Source organism: Camelina sativa, chromosome 20 (genome assembly GCF_030686135.1).
Source record: "Camelina sativa cultivar CO46 ecotype springtype chromosome 20, ASM3068613v1".
In the NCBI taxonomy this organism is placed as follows: Eukaryota; Viridiplantae; Streptophyta; class Magnoliopsida; order Brassicales; family Brassicaceae; genus Camelina; species Camelina sativa.
This window is the reverse complement of record NC_141899.1, coordinates 28,334,563-28,361,809: the sequence shown is the minus strand read 5'-3', so window position 1 is coordinate 28,361,809 and position 27,247 is coordinate 28,334,563. Positions and strand designations below refer to the sequence as shown.

Here is a 27,247-nt window from a genome sequence, read left to right as displayed (position 1 = left end):
CTCCATGAGGCAAGTCTGATAATTCCCATGTGCGATTCTTCTTAATCGACTCAACCTCTGCATCCATACCCCTTCACTAATTGATGCACTTCTGAGCTTCTGCAAATGTTGAAGGATCATCGGAGTTGAGCTGAACCATGTTTACCTCATCGTCTGCATCAGCATCATCACTGTTAGTGATGTAGTCTCTGAGATAGGCAGGAGGTCTCGTCTGTCTTCTTCCCTCCCTGACTGTTGCCTGTGGTTGCTCTTGAGTTTCTTCTGCAACAGTCACTGGTTCTGTAGCATCTTCTGGTTCTGCAACTTCTTCTTCTCCATCACTGTCGTTTTCTCCCCAAGGCTGATCATCATCATTCCACTTCAACTCGTACTTAGTGTGATCCTGATTCTCATCCCAGCACCAACCTTTTGTTTCTTCGAACACCACATCCTTGCTCACCACAATCTTTTTTGTTATTGGATTGTACAAACGATAGCCCTTTGATTCCTCCGAGAAGCCCAACAACACACATGGAGTGCTTTTGTCGTCAAGTTTCCTTTGCTTCTCGTTTGGAACATGCACATGTGCTAAGCTTCCCCAAACCCTCAAGTGCTCCACGTTTGGTTTGATCCCACTCCAAGCTTCTTGTGGTGTGACATTCTTAACAGCGAGTGTGGGGCATCTGTTCAGGATGTAAAAGGTCCAGTTGACAGCTTCTGCCCAGAGAGTTTTTGGTACCTTTCTCATTGACATCATGGATCTCACCATGTTCATCACAGTTCAGTTCTTCCTCTCCGCTACTCCGTTCTGCTGTGGGGTGTAGGCAGTGGTGAGCTGTCTTCAAACGACTTCCTTCTTACATAACTCAGAGAATTCGCTTGATGTGAACTCCCCTCCTCGATCAGTTCTCAGACATTTGATTTGCTTTCCCGTCTCATTCTCTACTTTAGCTTTGAACTCCTTGAAGTGGTTAAATGCTTCAGACTTTTCTTTTAAGAAGTACGCCCAAGCTTTCCTGCTGTGATCATCTATGAAACACAGGACGTACCTCACGCCACTTGTGGTCATGGGAGTGATGGGTCCGCAAATGTCAGAATGCACCAGCTCAAGGATCTCTTTGGCTCTCCACGAACTCTTCTTAGGAATGGGATTCCTTGTTTGCTTCCCCACCAGACAGTCTGAGCAGGTGAATTTCTGAACATCAAAGTTTGGCATCCCTCGTACCATACTCTGATTCTGCAGAGTCTTCATCCCCGTGTGACTGAGATGCCCATAGCGCTCATGCCAGAGCTTCGGTATGTCCTCTGTTGTCGCTTGGAAGCAGCGTTGTTGGCTCGTTTCTCCATTCTGATCAAACAGGACGAACATTCTGTTGGAGCTCATCTTACTTACAGCCAATAGACCCTTTTCTTCATGAAAGATCTTGCAGACACCCTTCTGTATGATGATTGTCAGCTCCTTTTCTTGAAGTTGACCAAGACTCAACAGGTTGTTCTTGAGCTCTGGTATGTAGTATACATCGGTGAATGTGTACACTACATTGTTCAGAGCCAGCTTCACATTGCCTTTGTCGACAACTTGCATTCTCTTGTCGTTCCCCAGCTTCACAGTGTGATTGAAGTCTTCATTCATCAGACATAATAGGTCTCGATCTCCACTCATGTGATTTGAGCAACCAGAGTCGAGGAACCATGCTCTCTTTCTCATGCTTTCATTCTTCTCTGCATACGCCATTAGAGCCTTTTCTGCAATTTCTTCAGCGTTCACTTTCTCATCTTCCTCTTCGATGTAGGCCATCAAGAGCATCTCTTCTTTTTCACCGAAATCAACATAGTTAGCTTCCTCTTCCCACTTTGGACACTCGTATTGAAAGTGTCCTAGGCGGTGGCATTTGTAGCACTCCACCGTGCTCTTGTCTCTACCACGACCTCTCCCTCTGCCATAACCTCTTCCTCTTGGTGTTGTTCCTCTTCCACGGTATGATCTAGTTCCACCATGAGTCACCTTCAGAACTTGATCATCAGCTTTCTCAACCTTCTTGAACTTCTGTTCATGAACCGCGAGGGAACTTTCAAGCTCATCGAGATCAATCTTCTCAATCTCCTTAGATTCCTCAATAGACACTACAACATACATGAATTTGTCGATGAGTGTCCGGAGAATTTTCTCCACCACCTTGGAATCGTTCATGATCTCCCCATTACTTCTCATTTGGTTAGTAACTGCTAGCACCCTTGTGAAATACTCCTTCACACTCTCAGATTCTCTCATTTCCAGAACTTCAAAGTCCCTTCTTAGCTTCTGCAACAGAGACTTCTTCACCCGATCATTTCCACCGAACTTCCTCTTCATCGACTCCCAGATGATTTTGGAGGTTCTCCTGTCTAAGATCTGCTCGAACGTCACCCTATCAATCGATTGATAGAGATAGTGCTTCACCATGTGGTCATTTTTCTTGACTTCTTCCAACTGTTGTGTCTGTTCTACCGTGAGCACCGTTATTGATGATGACTCCTCAAAGCCGGTTTCAATCGTGCTCCACAGCCCCTTCGATCTGAAGAAATTCTCCATGACCTCACTCCAGTGATCCCAATGCCCATCGAATTGAGGCAACTTCATTTTCTCATCTCCCATTGTCACTCACGTGTTTCTCTCTCTCACACAGTTTTCACAGAGCTCTGATACCAATTTGTTATAGTATAATTGCTTAATGCTGAAAACGTACTTCATTCAAAAGAAAGATATGACTATAAATAGTCTTACAAAACAAGAAACAAACTGCAAACGAAACTGACGCTAGTGGAAATAGAGCAACAGACGTGAGCCTATATACTCGGTCCCATTACAGACACTAAAACCAAACAAACAAAGACTGAATCAAACTTCCAAATCTAATGGCTCTAAAGCTCTTAATTAATCCAACGGCTACCTTCACTTCATGATCCATTTGCTCCAACAAATTGGATGTAGAGAAAAAGAAGATGGCAAAGCCCATGTTGGCAATATTTGTGATGGAACTTTCTTAGAAATATATGCTTGGATAAAAAAAATTCAAAATCCATACATTTTTATGTCCATATCTATGAGATACTGTTGCTGAATTGTAAACACAAAAAACAAACCTACTAGTACTAATATCTGATGTTTACTTGACGGTTCAATGGAATAAAGAGATTGCGAATTGCGTGTGACCAATAACAGTGTCCATTATTTCAGCTGTCAGCTTTCGTCTGGTTTGCCATATATGTCAAATAAATCGTCCATATATAAGCGCACGAGCTATTCATCAGTGGCTGCAACCACGAGATTACATGTTGAAGTTGAAATTTTATTTAAATCATACCAGACAATGGAAAAAGTCATCAGAGAGATATTTGGTTTACCTGTAGATGAACTGGCACATACTTAAATGTAACAAAATCACAGGCCGGCCAATAAATAAGTCCATTTCTCAAAGTTGGCAGAAGATCTCGCTTCAATCTCGCCAAAATTTCGTCAGAATTTTCACCTTTATGATGGACCAGCAACATGCAAGTACCCAAAACAAATGATGAGTATGATAAATATACAGGTACAACTGTGAAAAGCTAAATCCATTTAAAACAGAGATTCAGTCGATAAGCTTAATTATATGATATGTACCTTGTAAAATGGCATTATAAGAATAGAAGACAGTGTTGCTACAAGGTCCGAAAAGAACCTGCCCCATCATTATTTTCTTAAAGGTTGTCAACACGTCGCGCTTTGGCAATATTTTAGAAAGATAACTGAACCACAGATGCTGTGACGGCCCAAGAAATATCAACCCAAAGCTAGCCATTCTAGCTGTTCTTATCAGGTCAAAAGAACCAGCGGGCGGCATTGTGATCATCTGTTGAAGAATTAAGAGAGTCAGCACAGATAATAAACCAACAAAAAGAGACAACATGATCATCATAGATGACCGAAAAAGAGAGTTTATAAGCACCCCAAGACACACACCTAAGAAATTTCTGCCTTATAAGAATCCACAAGAGATAACAAGATCATTAGACAATTGGGATGTGAGTTTTCTGACCGACGACACGAATACCAAACTCATCCAGTATTCAGTAAAGAAAGACTTCAAATTCACAAAAGAAAATATACAGATTAGTCTATTATAATAGTTGGTTACCCGAGCTACCAAAACAGATAGATTTTTCCAGTGTCTCAGTAAAAACTGTTAATACAGTCTTTAATACCAAAGGAAACAGCAGTTGAGAACACAGAATGGACCAAAGATAAGTAAAACAAATTAGAAAATAACACCAACTAAACCAAACACCAAAAATCACAGCTTTTAGTGCTCTCTTAGCTAATTCTATACTAAAGTATATCATTTCTTCTAACTACTAAGATTCAGAGGTAAAAAAAAGTAAGAACATACACATCAATTTGGAATTCTCTAGGGTATGATGAAACAATGCAAGATTGGTGTTTTCTTCCAAAATGAAAATATAAAATCCCCTGTGAATGAACCCTAAATTCCAAAACTACAAATGATTCAACAAAACCAAATTCCAAACCATAAATACTCCATACAGAAACGAACAAGGGAGAGAGAGAGAGCCAAACCTGAGAAGTGAGATCGGCGGCCATATAAATAAGGGAAGTAGTGACGCTCTTAGTCACGAAAGGGTGTGATTCGAGCTTTCTCAAATACCATCGCAGAAACGCAGGCTGTTTCGAAGGAGACGAAGCGTTCGTCGATAGATTTCGCGACACGGAGAAGACGCGAGGGACTACGAAATTCCCAGCCTTGCGCAGCTCGTGAAACGATCGGCCGGAGAATCCCAGAATAGGTTTCCGACCGGATAACACAGTTTGGACGAGAGCATTGTTGATCCCGTGAAGAGAACGACGATCGGAGAAGAAACGTTTGCTCAATCCAACGATGTTCATTCTCTCTCTCTCCGATGTTTCGTTAATGGCGGCAGCTTTACACTGTTTTGATGTATCTCTGTATCTCTGTATCTCCGTACCAGGACAATACGACAGCGTTTCCAACATAACATTAAACCGACGTACAGTGCTTAGAGAAAACCAATAAACGACATGATGTTTGATGTGATAACTCTCTCCCACGAGAGGGCTTACAACAGATCAGACGACAACGTTTTGATTTTTCATTAGAACGACATACAAGTGCTGTAAAAACCAAAAACGACATACAGTGCTTCAAAAAACAGAACGAATCGTTTTACATATCCGCGGTACCATAACAAAGCAAACGACAGCGTTTGTTTCATATATTTAAAACTCCCTTCAGAGTTCAGACAGTTCGCAGTTCGAAACAGAGAAAACGACACCGTTAAACTACTGTACTTTCGAATGACAAATAAACGACATGAGGTTTTAGTTTAGGACTCGTATGTGATTTAATCTTTATGTAAGGATTCAATCTGAAATTTACCAGCCGAGATTTTAGAACACATGTTTCCTTTTAATTCATCTTCGCCGAGAGGTCTCTTTGCCTTCTTTTCTTCCACAGCGTAAGCTTTTTTTTTTTTTTTTTTTCAATGGATCCTTCAATTTTCAAGCTCCTTGAAGAAGACGAGGTTAGGTTTCTATATCTCATTTTGTTTTTTTTTTTTTTTTTTTAAATCCAATTTTGTGTGATGCCCTTGCTCGGTGGCTTGAAGCGTCGTTAGTGATTTTTGATTCCGGTCGAATTGTGTTGGTTAGGATGAATCGATGCATTCGGGAGCTGATGTAGATGCTTTCCAAGCTGCTCTGAATCGAGATATTGAAGGTTCTATGACAACTTCAATGCCACTCGGGACGAATCCTGGTATAATTCTCTACAAAATTCGGTTTTTTTTTTTTTTTTAAGATAGGGCTAGTTAGATTCTACGTCTGAGATTGTAATTGTAGCCTGCTTTGTGATGAGAGCTGTAGTTTGAAACCTATTGCTGAACGTTTTTGTATAGTTTCTGAGGGAACTCTGTGTCAAATTCTTGAACTTATGGACCGATTTAGGTGCAGTATTGGAAATAAAGATAGGATTTTTTGTTGTGGGTTTCTCTTAGAGTGGATGACTTGTCACTGTGAAGCTATTAGGTATCTGGGAAAGCTTTGGCATGTTAGCAATGTTGTGCTTGTTTTGATATACAGAGTAGTTTCTGATACATTATTATTACTCTCGATAACTAAAGATGTCTATGTTAGGCTATATTGTAAACTTCTCTTATCTACTGACATGTGAGAAATTTTCAATCCTACATTAAAGCAACTATCAAGGTCATGAAAGACTAGTTTTTAAGGGCTGTTGTATGCTAATAGCGGCATATATTTTGTTATCGGCAAGAGCCTGTATATATGCTTCACTGAATATGATCAATGTGATGGGACTTATTAGCTAGGATAGAGAGTAGGGTGATGGTCTTGGTTTCCTTTTTGGGCATTATCTGATTTTTCCTCCAGTTTAACTTGTGATTCTAGTTCATCAACCAGTTGCTTGAATTTTTTCTGTAGGAAACAACCATCCTCCCAGCCAGCAGTTTGCGCCATGGAAGAATGGTATTGGAGATGCTAATATCAATGTCCAGACGCAGCACAGCCTTGAAAGTACTCAGATGAAGGAGCAACAAGGATCGACTTTAGAAAATCAACATCAACATGATTTGAAACGAGCCAATGAATCTCATTTACAACACAACCAGCCTCAAGACCTTCATCGAGCAGGTCAACTGTGGGAGAATCCATCGCAGGTACCCCAAACAATTGGGTTGCCGATTTCTGAAAAGAATCCTACTGGTAATGAACCAGATAGATCACATAATATTCAAGAGAGTGAGTCTCAGTATGTGAAACTGCAAAAGATGAGTAGTCAACAGGCTCGGGGAGTGGAACCGTCTGCTAACCCTATGAACCGCAACCCTAAGCAAGTGCCATTTGCTGCTTTGCTTCCTACCTTAATGGCCCAACTCGATAAAGATAGAGCACTGCAGCTCCGTACCCTATATGCTAGACTTAAGGTATCTCTATCAGTGAAATCTTTTGACATTCTGTTCCACAGCTATTGCAATATCATTGCTTTCCTTCTGATACTTTTTTTTTTGCAGAAAAATGAAATCCCCAAAGAGGGGTTTACAAGACATATGAAGGATATTGTAGGCGATCAGATGCTCAGGTTGGCAGTTAGTAAACTGCAGCAGGTATTACCTTTTTGCATATTTTGTGTCAGGTAGGAAATAAAACCAGAAAACCGACTTAGAGTATTAGCTTGTGAACGGAATCATGTTGGAATTGTCTATTTAAGTCTGCTTTTGAGGCTCTAAATTCTTTACTTTTGTCCTTTAAATTTAGCTGGATCCAAAGACTATTGTTTTTTTTTTTATTAGCTTGAATGGTCTGAGTCTGACATCAGCTACATCTGGTGATCTTTAATTCAACTGGTTTTTAGAATATATACTTCTAGGCTGGCATCCTTCACGATAATCTGATATTGGTTTTATGGCACACCATCTAATTATCCTTCACGATACTGTATTTCTGTGATCTGATTTTTTCTTTACCAGATTCCAGTTGATGGGAACTTTGTTTGGTTGATTTTCTAGTTTCCAGCTGTTAGGTTTTTTCTTACCTCAATGTTTGAAACGTTTTTGTATCTCTCTGTTGCCTCTTTTCCAAAATCCTTAACCAGAAGGTCGTATTTGCACTGTCTGCATCTTTTCTCGCTTTCACTTCTTTCCTCTACCTTGCAGTGGCTTCATGAATTAGGCAAAACCTTTAATCTTCCTCTATTTTGTTCACAACCAAAAGTCGAGATTTACTTTTTTTTTATTAAACACTATCTTAGCGATTATAATTCTTTCTAAGGTTATCAGACTTATACCTGGAATGATTGATCATATGATTTTTATTGACTTTGTCCCACTTTTTGGTCACACCATGTCTGATATTTTTTAGTGGACATGTTAAAAGGGTGCTAAATTTATACTTCCAGAGTTTGTGGTCAACGTCTGCAAAGTGGGACTAGTTTAAGACGTTAAGTATATACCATCTGATACGATTTTTATCTTATTATTTCAAATAGTAATATGATACGAAAGTTTTACTCTAATTAAGTAGGATTTCCATTTTTTGTTATTTCCCGATAACAATAGGATTTCTATTTCTTTTCTTTCCCTTTTTTGTTTGGGAGTTATCTTTTCCTATATTTATATGGTTGACGCTCGTTTATGAACTTCTTCCAAGACTTTGGAGGGATTTGGGGTTTATTGGTGTATCCGAGAGAACCACAGTCATTCCCTTTGGGAGTCTTTACTTTGTTCTGTTTTCCACTATTTTAATAAAGGTTTTGCTTTTTGAACTGGGATCATAATTCCATCAAACAAAATTGTCAATCGTTGAAGCATCTGTACTTCTGAGCAATTTACCATGGGTGTGATTAAGTGGGTCTAGATTCTTCTTTACTTATAATCTGTGCTAATTGTTTTCAGATGAACTATAACCAAGGAAAAATTGGGATTCAAGCTCCTTCTACTGGTATAAATTATTCACTGATGCATTTTTTTTTTAAATTTTCCGTTCACTTTTATAATATTCTATACTCTCCTTAGATATATCTTATTATTTCCATGCTGGAGCCAGTATCATACCTGATTAAATCTATTGCATCGCAGAAATCAATAATCAAAAATCTCAGTCTGATCCTCGTGCAGTCCACCTTAACCAACTACCTTCCTCAACTTCAGGCACCTTAGGCAGTTCAGCTACAGTACAGGGACTTACCAAACATCCGCAGCACCAGATGCAGCATCCACCAAGTTCTTTTCCTATGTATACTACCTCTGGTAGTTTTCACACATACCCCGGTCCAAACACCAATGCTTCTGGTTCCGCGTTGAGACCGCACCTTCATGATTCCCATATGAGACATGGGGCACATAACCCGACTATGGGATCAACTGGTATTGGAGGACCGCCCCAATCTACCACAAACATGATGACTATGCCCAAATTTGAGAGGCCAAGTTCTGTAAATGACCCGAATAGGGTTCAAGGTGGCGGTACATCACACTTCCAGAACAGCTCATCATTACCTCTAAATTCTGCACCTGGTCAAGGATCATTAGTGTCCCATGTTAAGCAGGAATCAGTTGATCAAAGTTTTGAAAAGAATAATGCCACCTCAGTGACTTCGAATGAGGACTTAGAGAAGGATTCCTCCAGAATGGTTTTATCCACACCTAACAACATGGCGCCTGCAAGCTCTGTTTCTCCTTCCATGACAACTCAACTAGACGCTAGCACAACAGTAAGAGATCTGTTAATAAGTAATTTTTTCATTATAAAAGTTAGTCTCAACTGTTCTTGTTTTTGAGCTCCTGGGGTAACCATGGCACGTCAACAGCCCTTGCATATTTTCCTAGTTATTTGTAACAACCTCGGTATTTCAGTTGGACAATCTCTCATTGACATTGTTTGTGTATCCATCAGATGAATTCTCGTGGCCCATTGGGAACCTCTCAAGGAGGAATTAATGCTAGGATGCCACCCAAAAAGCCTTCTGTTGGTCAGAAAAAACCTCTTGAGACATTAGGTTCTTCACCTCCACCACCAAGGTAATTGATCTGCTCAGGCTTAGAAATCGGGAACAATTTTCTTGAGTCACTCTTTTTCAGTTAGCCAAATTTAATAAGAGATTTCGGTTGTATGGATTTTTTAAAGCTTAAAGCATTTTTCTTTTTGAGTCTCCAAGTAAAATAAAATCAGAATTGTTTTGCATGGGTCAACTTGCAGTAAGAAGCAAAAAGTAGCAGGGAATTCTATGGATCAAAGTATTGAACAGCTCAATGATGTCACTGCAGTCAGTGGCGTTAATCTCAGGGTGCGTTTCCTCCTCGTAGATTCAGTTTTCAGTTTGAATCTGGAAGTAGATTACTGAATAAATCATTTTTTTTTGGTCTGCATTTGGTTTAGGAAGAGGAAGAACAATTATTCTCTGGGGCCAAGGAGGATGCTCGTGTTTCCGAAGCATCTCGGAGAGTTGTGCACGAAGAAGAAGAAAGATTAATCTTGCATAAAAATCCGCTGCAGAGAAAACTGGCGGAAATTAGTTTGGATACTTCCCTTATCTTCTATTTTAATTTCTAGCTATTGAAACACTTGGAGAAGAAGCTTACAAATGTTTCTCATATCTGGCAGTGGCGAAAGCGGGTATAAAGCAGATAAGCAATGATGTCGAACGGTGCTTATCTTTGGTGAGAAGTCAACTTGTGCATTATTTGCTTACAGTACTTGAGCTTCTTTTCTTTTCTGTTTTCCCTTTTCTCATGTATTTGTGCTCTCAGTGTGTGGAGGAAAGGATGCGAGGATTATTATCCCATATAATTCGGTTGTCAAAGCAGGTCAGTCTAATTTTCTCTTACGACCTGCTTCCACATTTTTGTATCTATTCTTTCTCAAGGTAAAAATTCTTCTTCAGCGGGTTGATGCTGAGAAATCTAGACACCGGACTTTCATCACATCAGATATTCGCCTACAAATTAATGAAATGAACCAGAAGGTGAAGGAAGAATGGGAGAAGAAACAGGCTGAAGCTGAAAAGCTTAAGAAACCGAGTGAGGTCTGTTCTTAGTCATTATCTATGTTTTTGTTTTTACTACAGCACACAGACACTGCAAAATTTATTTTTCTTGCTGCAGAGTGAAGAAGGTGATGGTGGAGTTGACAGTGAGAAGGAGAAAGACGATAACCGTTCAAAGGGTGTGAAGGTATGGAGAAATTAGTAGCAGTTGTAGAGTCACATCAAATTTATCTTTGCATTGTTCTTAGACTAGTGGTTTCGATATGTGAAGGTAAATAAGGAGGATGATGACAAAATGAGAACGACAGCTGCAAATGTTGCTGCTCGTGCTGCTGTCGGAGGAGATGATACATTTTTAAAATGGCAATTAATGGCTGAAGCTCGTCAGAAATCTGTATCTGAAGGTGGTAAAGATGGGAATCAGAAAGCTACTTCAGGTGGAGGAAAGAACTCCAAGGACAGGCAAGATGGTGGACGACGGTTTTCTGGAACTGGTGAGTCCATTATATAACCGCTGTTTACGTAAGAGTAAAGAATCAGGACTGAACAAAGCTCAAAGCTTTTCTCTTGGTTGAAAACCGTTAAAGCCTCAAAATGCTAAGAGTCTAGTTGTATATATATGTGGCTTTTGTCTATTTACTTAAGTTCCTCGTGGTTTTGTTTGCGATAATAAGCTCTGGATTCATGTTTCCAGGTGGTCGAAGAGTAGGAAAAAACCAAGGTTCGTCTCCTCAACCAAAAGTGGTGAGGACAATCACTGTGAAGGATGTGGTTGCTGTTTTGGAGAGAGAGCCGCAGATGTCCAAATCCACTTTAATGTATCGATTAATTCAATAGATAGCAGAATCATTATTTATAAGCTTCTGATGATAATTTAATCGTCAAGGCCCAAGTGATTTATACCATTGTCTATTGTGTGGCCATTTCAACCTCAAACGTCAATTCACAATACAACCCCTAAAGATTCAAAACTCAATACTTGCATCCAGTGCTAGAGAGTTCAGATGTTCCAAATTCATTGAAATACAAACCCACTCCTACTGTCCATCTTTGTGTTGGATCACCTCTCACTATAAGTCTATAAGCAATTGAAAGGTATTTATTTATAAGAGAAAAACAAATACTTGATCCAGGCCAGGAACCGGGTCTTGAGTAGTCGGGTATAATGTTTTAGGATTGTCTATAACTTTTTTTTTTTTTTTTTGACAACAAATCGAATGTCCATAACTTCATTATTATTCTGATTGACATTTCTGGTAAATAAATAATAAAAAACTGCAGTGCTTAGTCCGAAATCCAAATAATGTACGCAAAGTCGTGAAATTATTGTCTACACTCTACACTAAACCATATATTTAAGTAAAAGAATGAGTTAAAAAGATCACGCGGACCTTATTGTGGTTTTGTGGTCCTCCCCACCTTCTGTGTGACTTGCACCTTTCATTTACTTCTTCACATAAAATACTCATTTCCCACTCTATCCAATGCCAAAAAAACAACGTTGTAACTACTAAGAACCCATACATATTTACGAATTTTCAAATATGTTTATAGTGTATCATCGTAACTTTAGTTTTTTTTTTTCATAATATATAAGGATCCGATCTTATCTATAGAAAGTTAATTGATTAATTCATTTCAAATTGCAATGATAAAGTAGAAGAAAACTCAACTAGGAAATAAAAAACTAGGACAAAGTTGTTACATGAGATATTGGTGAATTGGAGCAAAATGTCTCTACTAGGGTTTCTTTTTAGTAAATATGTGGATGAGTACTAAATGCAATCCTAATGCAATCATTTTATAAACTACAAAAGAAACCAAGAATAAGATTTTTAGTACTTACAAATTGATTTTCAACCCACTTAACACACCTTAACTCTTTTTGAAATCCGATACTGGCAGCTCCTTTAGTTTCAAAAACGGCATTTCTAAAAATTTTGGGGTCATTGCAACTTCTTAGCCATAAGCTTTTGTAGTCAACTCTTGGGGTTTTTCTTGTTGTTGCTACTAAGTTCACATTGTCTCGAAATGAAAAGAAAGATACTAATCCATCACAAAAGTACTAGTCGATCAGTCTAATTTAAAATGAAAAGGAAACTAATGAGAGATAGAATGAGATGCTAAATAGATTGCTCAATGTAAGTAATCAGGTTTCTTCCTTTCCATCACCATTCCTTCCTTCTTCTTCTTCTTCTTCTCGGATTCTTCTGTGATCGTCGACAAGCCTTAAGAGGGAAAAAGAACAATCTTGTGTTATCTAGAAGAGATCCAAAATCCTTTATTCATACACACATATGTAAAAGAAAATATACCGGTTAAGTGATATTTATCCTTGAGCATCATCCTGCTAAGCTTTTCTGCTCTAGCCTTTTCGAATAGCCACGTAGCCTCCATCTGTTTGCTGATCATTTGAGCAGCGTAGTAAGGGATTTTACCACGAAAGCAGCGGCCATTGACAAACATGATACAGTCCATCAAGCTTTCTCTTGAATGTCCTTTGATGTCATAAGCTCTTGATCTTGTCCAAAGACTCTTACCATGCGAATTCACTGGTTCCGACAAGCAAAGAGCTCTTGTGCAATCACTTATGGCCGCATCTAAATCTCCAAGGAGTAAGTAACACTCTCCTCTGTCGCTATATAGATTCATTCTCTTTCTCCTAAGTTTCAAAGGGCATAAGCCTATCGCTTCAGTGTAGCATCTAATAGCTCCCTCTATGTCTCCTACACAAACCAATTGGTTTGCTTGCTGCTTAATCAAATTCAAAAAACACTTGTCTCTGTCAGCAATTCTTGATTCTCACTCATCATCTTTTTCTCCCTCTTTCTCCTCTCTACTTTGTTCCTCCATAGTTCTTTCAAGGCTTTTTGAACCTTCTGAGTGTAGACACAACCTTTCTTTGTGTTGTAATGCATTAAAAGAACCTTAGTAATTCTATCTCCTAGGTTCGGTCTGACGTTAAGAGCTTTAAGCTCAACTAGATCTACTAGATAAAACAATGACATCTCAATGACTTTGTACCTTGTTTCTTGGTCTTTGAGAAGCAGCAAAAGGCAATCTATACCCATGTATTGCCAATCATTAGAAGACCGAGAGAGATTGCATAGACTCAATATCATTTCTCTTGATCCTGAGACATGACCTCGCCCTTGTTTACTATAACAAAGAGTCCGGATCAGTCCGATGCCTGCACGAGACGTGTGGTTAACCAATCCACCCCACATTTGGCTAAGCTCCTTGAGAAATTTTTTGTTGCAAATAAGAGAAATAGACCTTTGCTTGTAAGCAAAACAATTGAGTAAATGAAGTGACCAGCATTGGAGCTGACTTGCCCATTCCTCAGCTTTTCGGTCTTCCATCTCTAACCCTCCGAGGCCTCTAGTAAGCAAGTCACAGTTAGAGCTGTCAAAATGGGCGTCCACGTCCATTTTGACTCGTCCAATATTGTCCACTTTTATTTTGGACAAATAGGTGTCCGTGTCCATTAACGTCCGGTCCATTAACGACCATGTCCACTTATGCCCATTTTTTTATGGGCTTTCCATGGGTGTCCATTGGACAAAAATATAACAGATTTTGTAAAATGAGCAAAAATTATGTAATTAGCTTAGAACATAAACATAAAACATAAAAGATGGATCCAAAAGCAATGATAAACATCCAAACACAATGATAAACATCCAAACACAATGATAAACATCCAAAACACAATGATAAACATCCAAAACACAATAAAAAAACATCCAAAACACAATGATCAACATCCAAAAGCAATAAAGCAAACACAATGACACACATATTTCTTCGAATGGATCAACAATCTCTTCAAAACCTCTAAGCCAATTAGAAAACATGAACAAGCAAAGATATGACTAATAAATAAATGAACAAGCATCACGGATACAAGCATTAATAAATAAATGAACAAGCATCACCAATGAGCATCACCAATGAGCATCACGGATACAAACATCAATACAAGCATCACCAAAGTAATAAAAATAAGTTGCAGTGTAATAAAGACCAAACAAGCATCAAGGATACAAGCATCACGGATACAAACATTAACAAAACGTTTTGCTCAAAACATTAACAAAAAAAGAACAAAACAAGAACAAAACAAGCATCAAGGATACAAGCATCACCCAAATCAGAAAGCTACACACTTAAAGACGGCTTGACACCAATGAGCTTACCTTGTCTACCACCAATGAGCTTAACTTGCACACCCTTCTCCACCAATGAGCTTAACTTGCACACACTTCTCTTCTTCTGCAGAAAACAACAGAGCACAACATGAATTAGAAAAAAGTCGAACATATTTCACTTAAGAAACCTAAATCTAAACCACAGCCTGCAATAACATATGAACCCTTGTGAATATCCAAAATAACACAAACTGAGACTCAAAACTTCGTTATATAGCTATTCGTTTCTAATCAAACCATAAACACAAAACAGATCCGGGAAGATACGAAACCTAAATCTCACTTAAGAAACCTAAATCTCAAATGGGTATCTCGCAAAATCGAAAGAGAAGAAGAGAAGGAAGGAAGAAACCTAAATCTCAAATGGGTATCTCGCAAAATCGAAAGAGAAGAGAGAAGGAAGGAAGAAACCTAAATCTAAACCTAAACGGCTAAACCTAGATCTCAAAATCGAAAGAGAAGAAGAGAAGCAGATGGGTCTCTTAGTTTCGTAGTTTCGTACCTGAAATCGATGGAGATTGAAGGGAAGAAGATGGTATCGCCGGAGAAATCGCAGAGAAAATCGCAGAGAAAGTTAGAAGAAAATGAAAATGTGTTTTACGATTTCCCCCAAATCAATTTTGACCTAGAATTGTTTGTCCAATGGGCCGCCCAATGTCCAGGCTGTCCACGCCCATTTTGTCCTTGGGCTTTGTTGTCCAAGCCCACATAAGTCCGTTTCAATTATGGGCTTGTCCATGCCCGGTCCATAATGAATTGGACATGGTCTGCCCATGGTCAGCCCGCCCATTTTGACAGCTCTAGTCACAGTGATACCTCACTCTTCCTTCTTTTGCTTGAACACTCACAAACTCTTCATACACAACATCAACACATGTCGTTGCAATCTCCATGGATAATCTCACCACATCATTCTCGTAAGCAGCCACTGCCTCAAACGTCCTCTCGTAGCTCGCCAAGTGACCTAACGCCCTAACAACGACTCTTTGCTCGACCCAGCTCATCTTTCCTCTCATAAGCTCAAGCAATGGAGCTATAACTCCAGACTTCACAGCTTTTACAGCAAACGCAGGCTTCTTCATGGTGTAAGATCCAATGACATGAGCAGCATAGTAAGGAACATACACATTTTGGCCTGTCATCACCCATTCTACATCCTCAAGACCTTTCTTCATTAACCTTGTCATGCAGTCGAACACCCCAAGAGACGGTAACTCGGGGTTCTCAGGGTCGGCCATGGCGTATCTCCAAATAAAACTAAGTGTGAGAGCGAGCTCTGTGTCGTCTCTTGTCATGTGCAAATCTTTCAGAAATAACTCTAACCATGCTTTTCTTACACAAGGGTCTTTTTCCTCCATGGCACAGATGAAGCAACACGGTCTGGAACCGACAACAACGTGGGTCCTGGCCATCTTGTTTGTACTCCTGCAACGGAAGTGGTCCATGAAAGATCTGAGATTTTATTGATCTTTTTGGCTGTTCTTGCTGATTAAAGAAGGTTAAAAACAAAAAGGGAAAATAGGGTTTTGTATGTGATCCAGGTGGATATGCAGATCAAAGTGGGTTTTTGTTTATTAATACAAAAGTGAACTAAAGTGGCCTAGTAGTGTGATGACATCTAGCGGCCGCATAAGAAAGCGAAATGCAAATGTTTCCATTTAAACAATTCAAAAAAATTGAACGGTTTAATTTGTAACTTTGTTTAAATGGTATACAATGATACTAGTATCATTGTATATATTAAATCCAATTGTAAATCGATAAAAAATAACACATAACAGAAACACCTTGTCTGCTAATTTTATAAGAGTTCTTATGAGTCTAATGTCTCCCATTAGTTGGAATAAAGATCTTTGATTAATATATAAAAAATGTGGTATTTTCAATGCATAAATGGTCAAAAGAACTGCGATGGACAAAATACGTTGACGGACAAAATTGGAGTACACAAAGACCTGTTGTGTAGATAAAATTGTGAGTGGACATAAAAAACCTATCTAAAGGTTGAATCTGGTCCACCCAAAGTACCACAAGTTTAGTATATGTCTTAGCAGATTTGTAGGGTAGACAAGTTATTTTAATAACTTTTGGATAATAGTGGACATGTAAAGTCCAACCAAGCAGATCTGATCAATTTGAGAGGTTGATGGACAAATTAGATATGGACTAAACCTGACTAGGCAGATTTGGTCCACTGGAAAGTTATTTACTGAAAGGTTATTTCCGTCTTTTTACTATGTGGCGTGATAATGGAAAGTGGTATAATCGAAAAGAAAAGAAAAAAATAATATTTTCTACAAGTTTTGTTTCAAAAGTGGCATTCTGACTAAAATCCCTTATTTGAAAGTATATGAACAATTTGGAACAAAATAAAAGTTCTTACCAAAGATATGAAGTTGAAAGTCGTTTTTGAGACTAATGTTGGTTGACACCATCACCTACATATTTCTAAACGAGTTTTTGAAGACTTTTGGAAAACAAGGCTTTAGATAGAGGTTGAGAGTCTCAACTTGAGACGTAAATAAAATATCATTCAACAATTTGGTAAGATAATAAAAAATATCGAAAGAGAAATATACCATAGACGTGTAGAGCTGTCAAAATAGACGGGTTTTCCATGGTCAGCCTATGTCCAATTCATTATAGACGGGTCATGGACAAACCCATAATTGAAACGGGTTTAAATGGTCTATGTCTAACAAAGCCCACAGACAAAACGGGTTGGACAATCTGGACATTGGTCGGCCCATTGGTCGGATAATTCTAGGTCAAAATCGATTTGGAGAAAATCATAAATTCATTTCTCACTGTCATATTTATTTTTAGATATTTATGTTTTTTTCTCTTTAAAAAAATATGTTATATGTTGTCTAATAGACGCCAATGGACAGCCCATAAAAATAAGGTCATTAGTGGGTATGGTCGTTAATGGACTGGTCGTTAATAGACACGGACTGCTATTTGTCCAAAATCAAATTGAACAATGTTGGACGCATCAAAATGGACGCGAACAGCCCATTTTGATAGCTCTATAGACGTCCAACCCTTTTTTTTTTTTAGTCACAAAGGAATACATTCATTAGTTTTCTCCGTCTCTATTAATGATTAATCATGTCTTCTTTCAAACTCAACCCCTCCATCGATCACTACACTTTAAAAATGATAGCTTAAATTATATAAGAAAAGTTAGAGAAGATGAAAGGGGGTTCACTTTTAGTTATTGATCTACTAGGTAATTAGTCCATGCAATGCGTAGTTGTATGCATAATAGTTTTGATTATATTTCTTAAATTTTCTTAAACTAAAATATTATTTTACTAATGTATGAATCTTAAAAAATTATACTAATGTATGAATCTCAAAAAAAAATTATAGCAATTCCTCAAAATAACACTTCTGTCAACATTTTTTTGGTATGGTTATTTATTATACAAAATTTAAAATATATAAACTTCTCTATAAATCAAAAATTAACAAATACTACAAAAAATTATTACAAATTGATAAGCTATATTAACATAAATAATAATATAGAAATTTAAACATTTTTCTAATATGAGAGAATCTATGTTTGTCATGTTTTATAGAGGTTAAACATTGATTTAAAGAGTTTTTCTTAATGATATTGTAAATAGAAGACTGTAGTATAATAAAATTGAATCAAATAAAATTATCAAAAAATTTAGTAACTACGTATAAAATTATTGTATATAGAATATTCCTCATTTCAAAGTTTAAAGCAATTAAAATAATTAGAAAATATTAAAATTTAACCTAAAACATTTTTTCTTCAAAGATAAATATATTAGTTGGAGGAATGAATGTAAAATTATTGGGTAGGAATTACATTTGAGTTAAATGTAGAGTGTACATGCCTTTAAAAGTGGGTTAATTATAAATAAATACTTTAATTTATTTTTGACTTAAAAGAAAAAGAATACCAAGTGACTCAATCAAAATCTAAACTTACACTTTTTGATTGTTTTGTTGATATAAACTCAACACTCACACATAATATTCCAAATTGAAAATATAACATTTGAAGTGACAAACTAAATTAGGTTTCTTAAAAAATTCAATCTAAAGATTTTTTAAAACCCCAAGAATAACTTCAATCCTTTTGTTTTTTTTTTGTTTTTCACTCATCAATTTAATTTATAGTGCTAGATCTCATACCAATGGTTTCATCTTTAGAGGAGTTAGTTAAATCGTATTTTAATAATTATATTATTTTTTATATTTCACTTCCAGTTAAACATGATTTCTTTTTGGAATCATTTTTTTATTTTGCTTAAATCAAGAAAACCAATTTTTTTATAACTAAGTTCTTTATGTTTTCAAAAACCTCAAATCTTAAATAATATAAATATTATATTGATCTTTACATATTTATCTATTGGATCATAAAACAAAATAGACTTTATAAAATAAAATAGACTTTATAAATGGATAATTATATTGATCATTCTAAATTATTAAAAATGATACATGAATACGTGAGATAACCAGAATACATAATAGAGAATTATAGATGGATCTTTTCAACTTCATGAACTTATTGTGTGGTGAATATTACAAGAGTATGAAAATAATGACTTGTAAGATGTTAATCGAAAATAGACAATGAAGATAAACCTTTTAAAACAGATTCTCAATTAAACTTGATTTTTTTTGTTAAAACCAACATATGTGAATTTAAATTTAGCTATGGAACTTTTAAAAATAAATATGAATAGATTAAAAAGGCAAGAAATATAAAAGAAATATTTTATTTTTATATAAATAAAATAAAAAATTGAAAACAATGTTAATTATATATAATACTTTCTAAATTAAAATATAGAATCGTCAAACTCTTACACTACATATTAGATATAACAACATTTGATATTGGTGAGAGAGGAGGAGAGAATGATTACTTATAAGATGATAATCCAATTTAGATAATGGAGATGAATCTTTAAAAATAAGAACAATGTAAAATTGAAACGACCACATCCGGATTCCCAATCCTCACATAGGATCCACGGGAAACGATCTCACCGGAACCGCATAATTCCGACGATACAACCGGCGTAGAAATCGCTTCTTACAAAAATTTCACAAATTCGCACAACCAACCACCCCTAGCGACCAAGTAACAAGAGAGGTAGGCTGGAATATTTAATTTCGTCCAGCCACGGATAACACTTCCCCACAATTATTCCAACTCACTATCAACTCCTCTAGTGTCGAACATCACTTCCACCTGGTGTCGAACGTCACCCATCACACCACTTGCGAACCAACACACACACCGACGCTTAAGGCATCACTTTCATCGATCTCCCCTCAACTAAACCTAGCTCCAGCTGTCCTCCTATGACCCAAACACACAACAACATGCTGGTGTCGATGGACACCACATTGGTGTCGCTCGACACCCCAACCTTACCACAAAACTATCTATATCAGACCACAATACAAGTACTTGATTACAAACCCACCGTTGGATATGAAGTTTATAGCACCACGAATTTACCTACCAAAAATTCAGCCAAATCGGACTCCGTTTCATCCTCCAAACATTGCCCCGAAGTAGCCCTCTCGAACCAGTTTGCGCTGTTCATCCGCAGGTGTTGGTGTCGACCGACACCAACCCAGAAATCACGATCGAGCCTCCCATCAAGCTCCTTCTCACCGCAAAACTATAACCCTTCACAGCCATCTATTCCCTAATCGATTAAACATCAAACAACACGACTTACCTGGATAACAACCATGATAAAGCCTCCTTGACTCCTAATCCACCACCAAGTAATCACATCCTTCTCCTTACACATGAAGAGGATGGATCTCCTTTCTCCTCTCTTCCAAGTGAGAGTACCACAACTCTCTCTGCTTCTCTCCTCCTATAACCACCAAAACAGATCCCTCTGCTCCTCTTAACCCTCATCAAGGCTCCCTTCTCTCAGGATCAACAATCTCTCTTTGTCTTTCTTTTTCTCTCTTAGAAGCGACCAAAGACTCCGACTCCCCCCCCCCCCAGGAAATAGGCAGCTCGTGCCTTTTAAAACGAGACTTAGGGTTTCCAAACTAAACCAAGCAAAACCGATTGATTTTGAAACAAACCAAACAACCACCAATTTAGTGGTGTCGACCGACACCCTCCTTGGTGTCGATCGACACCCACCCAAAATTGGGTTTGCGATGTTACAATTCTCCTCCTCTAACAAAAGATTCGTCTTCAAATCTGAACACAACGCCACTCATCCGCAAAACTCATCCAACCATTATCGCAACGGTTCGCACCATCCAACCATCTGGTCTGTCGCAACAAGGAAACCACTGGTCCAAACTACCCTGACCCCACTCATCAATCCATCCTGACCCCACCGGTCAACACCATCCTGACCCCACTGGTCCACACAATCCTGACCCCACCGGTCAACAAAGTCTTGACCCCACAGGTCAATCCAAACCATCCCAATCATCACAACTCTGGTCCCCCCGACCAGCATACACCTAACCCTCCTGGTCAACACACAGAAACCCCGAGATTGAATCCCCATCAACCCCGAGATCCGCATCCGGTCTCAACCGGAAACCTGAGATTGAAACCCCCATCAATCTCCTAAATCCACATCCGGTTACAATGAAAATCTGAGATTGAACCCCCATCAATCTCCTTAATCCACATCCGGTTACAATAGGAAATCTGAGATTGAACCCCCATCAATCTCCTTAATCCACATCCAGTTACAATAGGAAATCTGAGATTGAACCCCCATCAATCTCTTTCATCCGCATCCGATCACAATAGAAAATCTGAGATTGAACCGCCATCAATCTCCTTAATCCACATATGATTGCTGCCTTTTCCCCTTCCTTTTAGTTTTATTTATTATTTTAATTTTATTTAGATAATTTCCCCCAAAATTAAAGTTATGCTATTTGGAACAATTTAAAAAATGAGCTAGTTTTGGAACAAAAACTTAAATTGATGTTATTTTTGAGAATTTCTCAAATTTTATTTAAGTTAGAGGATTTTAGGGAAGCTAAAAGAAGGAATTATTTCCCAAATAGACTATTTTATCTTGAAAAGTCAGATTTTCCATGGAGGAATTATTTCTGGAGCAATGACACATAAAACTGGTCGAAACGGGATATTCCGACGAGAAACGTTTAACGATTTGTGAAAGTTAGGCTTATAATCAATTAGAAGTGTTTTGATTGGTCAAGAGAAGACCAAATGGCTCATTCTCAGCCAATAAAACAAGATAGAAGCACTGGTGAGCTGTTGTGCCATGTGTTATCTTAGGAAGTGGATAAGTATGGTTAATTTGGAATGGCAAGTTGTGATTGGTGGAGAAGTGAACGTGAGACACTTGTTTAGGTGACTAAACAGCCTTAGCACTGACCTTACGAGAGTAAAAATAGGCAGCCTCCGTTCATTAATTTTAGCACACAAAAAATCAACCAAAAACCTTAGTTAAAATTCCTATTTTGTTTTCAAAGATCCTGGAAGTTTCTGAGCAGATCAAGGAAGTTTTTCGAAGAAGTTAGCAACCGAGTAGGTAAGTAGATTAGTCTTAGTTACAACTTCCCTTCTAGCTTTTCTTTTTAGATCCCAATTTAAGTGGATCTTAATGATGTGGAATCTAGAGTTTCTAGCTAGTCGAAGATGTAAAACCAAGTAAAGCTTCAGCCAAACCTTGTGAGTACCAAACACATGTGAAATAGCATATGTTTAGGCTTTATTTATTTATTTGAAATTGCGTATGAGTTTAGTTTATAGTTATTGAATTGTTTGGGTATTATGTTTATTATAGTAATTGTTGCATTTTAGGTTCATGTTCTATCACGTTATAGCTCACATCAAACAAATCACACAACAATGATCATGAGCTATAACGTGATAGAACATGAACCTAAAATGCAACAATTACTATAATTAACATAATAACCAAACAATTCAATCAACTATAAACTTTAACCTCACACACAATTTCAAATAAGTAAATAGAATCTAAATATTTTGCTACTTCACATGTGTTCGGTACTCACAAGGTTTGGCTGAAGTTTCACATAGTTTTACATCTCCGACTAGCTAGATCCACTCGAACTCGAAAGTTCTAGATTTTGAATCATCAAAATCTGTTTAGATTGGGTTCTTAAAAAAATCTATAAGAAAAATTGAAACTAAAACTAAACTACTTACTTACTAGCTTACTGACTTCCTCCAAAAACTCTCTTGAACTGCTCATAAACTTCAGAGGTCTCCGAAAACGAACTAGGAATTTTAACTAAGGTTTTTGGTTAAGTTTTGGTGTGCTAAAACTAATGAATGAAAACTAATGGAGAAAATTATTTATGAGCTCCAACTTAGTTTTTACTTCTTCTTACAGCCTCCTCAACTTCCTCTTAATTTATTTCATGGTCATGTCCATGTCACTCCTGTATGTTTTTAGGTTTAGTACGAGGTATTACATTCTCCTCCTCTTAATAGAATTCATTCTCAAATTCTCCTTAGCTTTGCCTTGAGTCTTCTACTAACTCAATCTCCTCTTTGGCCGCTTATCTTTCGAGACTTCTTCCTTTTCTTTCATTTTCTAATTTAGTTAATTTTGTCTTGGCGTTTGATGTAAATCTTGTATTAGCTTGACTTCGATCTTTTATTCTGTTTTTGGATACCACTCTTGAACTCTTTCTTTAAGTTCTTGCTATTAGAACTTCAATATTTCCCTCTTCCTCCTTCATCTTTAGTTGCTTCCATTACGACTTTGTTTGATTTTACAATCTTAGAAGTCGGGTCCATCCTGACTTCTAGTAAGGTACTATGCTTTGTTTTGGGGCTGCATGATACAACACTTCACTTGAATCTTCTCCATTATTTTCTTGCATCCTCTTTGAATTCTTCAGTTCCACCTTAAGTTCATGGCTCCTTTTACATTTTTCTTGTTTCTTGACAATCTTTGGTTTACTGCTCTCCTCTTCGTTAATTTTTCTTCATTATTGCTATTGACAAATCTCAAATACATGGTTTCTCAATCTCGCATCAAATATGATTACACACCTTCTTCTGATAATATTTTACATGCAAACCATCATTCAACCTATTATCTTATTAACTTATTTACATCAATTTATGAATCACCCAATCATATATTACTGTTGGAACATTCTCTTTAAGACCATCTAAAAAATACAATATGTCAAATATATGTCTCTTTACTTTCACTTAATTTGTATAATTTATTTAACCATAAAAACTGTTGACAAACATATATTTTGAATAAAATTATATCACAGAGCAATAATTGATGACATATTTATTTAAAAAAAAACTAAGATAATTAAATCTATGTGATTGCAATGAGTATATGACCAACCAAGAAAAGTTGAGAAACTAAGAAATAAAGATTGTAAACAATAAAGGATGATATTGTGAGTCCCAGATAAATCTGAAAATAGAACTTAAGAGTAAGAAATTTTAAAACACTACAATTAAATTAAAACTATTAGAAAATAAGAAGCATATATTGATCTTACATTTTTATAACTACAAAAAATCAAAATAAACAGTATCAAAGTTTCTAAGAAATTATCACATATTTCTAATTAGAAAATGATATGGATTAAATAATGTAAGTTTTTAAAATTTAATCATGACATTATTAGCATGATAATATATGATAAATCTTATGTAATTTGAAGCTGAATATAAAAATCATAATAATTAATCTAAAAATAAAATTAAGAATCTAAATATAAAACTATAGGCACCCTCTTGTTTAAACTTTCTATAATTCAAAGATGAAAAGAGAAAATAAGAAAAAATATACTACAATTATAAATGACGACAAAACATATAAAACTAAGTAAAACAAATATGAAAAAAAGGAAAATCACACATTATAATATAAAAACTGCACAGTATTTTACCGGCAGAATTGACAGCAATCATTTTAATGAGTAACTTTGATACCAAATTTTATATAAAAAGATAAAATATATCATTCTTTGTCTTTTTATATCCTCATCAACCTCTTAGTTTAATTACGACGGTTTTATCAATTAGAGACATCTAGAAGTTGGAAAAGATTATTTAAGCATAACCACATAACAAACTCAATCTCTACTTATCCGAATAGCATGTTAAGTCATGAGCTCATTTAACTTTAAACAAATTAAGTAATGAGTTAAGTTCCAGATTTTGGTTCTGAACTGATTTAGATCCCTCACCTTAAGCTGAATGAGCTTTTAATAATGTTGAAAAACTCCTTCAAGTCTTTAGGAAGCACTTCTCCCCGACTGCTCTTGTAGTCCACCAATCCTTGAAACAGAAGAATATCATCTTCCTCCGTCCAAAGTCTAGCGAACACTGCTTTCTTGGCAGATCCGCTCTCAGTCTTTGCTCTTTTGGATGGATTCTCTTATTTAAGAAGCTTATGTCTATTTTCTTATTTCATGTTAATCACTTTTCTTTATTTAAAATATTTTAGAATACTATTATGAAATAGAAAATATGTTATAATAATAAGATTCTGATCATAATATTTTTTTTTATCAAATATTTAATTTGTAAGTTAAAAGTTTTACAATTAAAACCATAAAGAATAATGTACACTACTCTTGAAAGAATACTAAACACCTAACCAATTTTTATAATTTATTTGTATTTTTATATTTATTCCTATTGAATGTTATTATTATTTTACATTTGACATTGTTAATTTATAAATCATGAAATATGTTTTAAGATTGAACTCTAAAATCTAAAGTCTAAACCCTAAATCCTATACCTTAAACCCTTTAGGGTATAATACAGGGTTTAAGGTTCAATTTTGAAACATATTTCATTATTTTTCAATGACAAACAATAAAATGCAAAAAATATTTTTTAAAAAGTTTTTACAAGTATGAATTTTGAGATCTTATTGTGTATATTCTTAAATCCATAATAAGTGATTATAGTTTTATTGTTAATAGAATTAGAAAAGTTATATTCTTATAAATAGTATATGAGAATATTTTTTTTTGCATTTTATTAAGTTAATTGATAAATAGTAAAATATGTTTCAAGATTAAACCCTAAATGGTTTAGGGTATAGAGTTCAATTTAAAGCATCTCCTATTTAAAATTTCGGAAGAACACAACTTCTTTTTGGTAGACTTTATCATAGTTATAAGTTATAAAATTATAGTTATTATTTGATTCATTATTAGGTTACAAAATAGGTTATATGGTTTGGCTTCATTAGTCATACCGAGAGTTAGGGGTTAAAATAATTACTTTACCTGCATTATTATTAATTACTAGCAATGAATACACTTAAAGAGAATATTTCAAAGAATAATACAACTTAAAGAAATAAAATTATGTACTACTTATCTCTTGTCTCCTTCATATTTATAGAAAAGAAAAAAAGAAAGAAAGATAGTGACTTATGTAGACCCTTTGTTTTTTGGACTTGATCGTTACTACTACGGTGCAAAGTTTATGCAGCTGTAAATGGTGATTTCGACGAGTCTTTTTGCACCCATGTTCATTTATCTGTAAAATCACTGGGAGGTACCTGTCTGGGATGATAATTTAGTGGCTCGAAGATTGATAAGAGCTTATAATATTTCAATGTGGGTGTCAATTTTTTTTGTAGTAAATGTGATACACAAGCAAGCGAGTTGTGTGACTTGTGAGAATAACCAAATAGTTGTGGTGATCACTGAAAAATGATCAATAGGTTGCTAAAAAAAATTAAGAAAATTTATTAAAATATAGGTAAAATTAGGTCTATTACATGTTCGTTCATGTTCTTACGCCAAAGAGTTTTAGTGCCATAGGTAACATATATATATAATTTTATTAATAATAAATGTCATACAAAAATGTAATTTTTGTATAAGTAAAAAAATGTAAAAACCCAAAACTTATAGATAAATTTTTGGAAATACATATCAAAACAAATATGGTGTTTAAGAAAAACTATGGATGCCAAAATGAGTCAAGATTCATGTTACAACTCATACATTCTAATGACTTGAAATTTTTTACTCTAATGGGTTAATCATTAAATAAGTTAATAAAAATTGTCAAAAAAAAAAGCTAATGGGTTTGGTTATAATAGCGCTAATTTTTCACCAAAATGTGAATTTATAATCCACCAAAAAACGTAAATACACAATTGCACATCAAAAAATGTGATGATGTGCAAGGATTTTTAGTCAAGTGGTTATAGCACCACCTCTGCGACTGATCCCACCGGAGTTCGATTCTATTAAGTCGCGTTATTTTGCGTAGTAAGGATTGATTATGGATGTTGATTCAATGATGACAAAAAAAATGTGATGATGATGATGATGGTGATAATTATAATTAAGATTAGGAAATATCTCGTGCTTAAAGCACATGTCAATATTTAAAAAAAAAAAATTATAATAGAATAATAAAAGTTATTGTTAGATATTTTTTAAAAAAATTATTTTGTTTTAGATAATATTTATTTTTAATTATTCTGTAAA

At 36.0% G+C, this 27,247-nt stretch overlaps 2 protein-coding genes and 1 pseudogene across 4 annotated transcripts; 1 reads left to right on the top strand and 2 right to left on the bottom strand.

Annotated features, from left to right (window-relative positions):
- Window positions 1–2,998: 2,998 nt before the first annotated feature.
- On the bottom strand, window positions 2,999–4,991 carry LOC104771454 (uncharacterized). Its single transcript, XM_010495980.3, has 4 exons — window positions 4,577–4,991; window positions 3,623–3,851; window positions 3,364–3,488; window positions 2,999–3,273 (listed from the first exon to the last, which is right to left on the bottom strand). The coding sequence occupies exons 1-4, from the start codon at window positions 4,901–4,903 to the stop codon at window positions 3,193–3,195; spliced, it is 762 nt and encodes a 253-aa protein (XP_010494282.1). The 5' UTR covers window positions 4,904–4,991; the 3' UTR covers window positions 2,999–3,192.
- Window positions 4,992–5,122: 131 nt separating this feature from the next.
- Window positions 5,123–11,511, top strand: LOC104772745 (transcription initiation factor TFIID subunit 4b). 2 transcript variants are annotated; one of them, XM_087504290.1, is made up of 15 exons: window positions 5,123–5,559; window positions 5,687–5,792; window positions 6,476–6,978; window positions 7,066–7,158; window positions 8,446–8,491; window positions 8,629–9,263; window positions 9,446–9,570; window positions 9,749–9,836; window positions 9,929–10,064; window positions 10,154–10,209; window positions 10,300–10,356; window positions 10,434–10,574; window positions 10,654–10,722; window positions 10,807–11,029; window positions 11,230–11,511. In XM_087504290.1, exons 1-15 carry the CDS (start codon window positions 5,521–5,523, stop codon window positions 11,370–11,372), a joined length of 2,460 nt encoding a protein of 819 aa, XP_087360416.1. In that variant the 5' UTR covers window positions 5,123–5,520; the 3' UTR covers window positions 11,373–11,511. The 2 variants fall into 2 exon arrangements, with proteins under 2 accessions (XP_087360416.1, XP_087360417.1); XM_087504291.1 differs by having other exon boundaries at window positions 5,287–5,559; window positions 8,701–9,263.
- A 1,031-nt stretch (window positions 11,512–12,542) lies between these two features.
- On the bottom strand, window positions 12,543–16,272 carry LOC104771453 (uncharacterized; annotated as a pseudogene). Its single transcript, XR_015592442.1, has 3 exons — window positions 15,558–16,272; window positions 12,851–13,935; window positions 12,543–12,763 (listed from the first exon to the last, which is right to left on the bottom strand). The product of XR_015592442.1 is annotated as an uncharacterized LOC104771453 (transcript).
- Window positions 16,273–27,247: the final 10,975 nt, after the last annotated feature.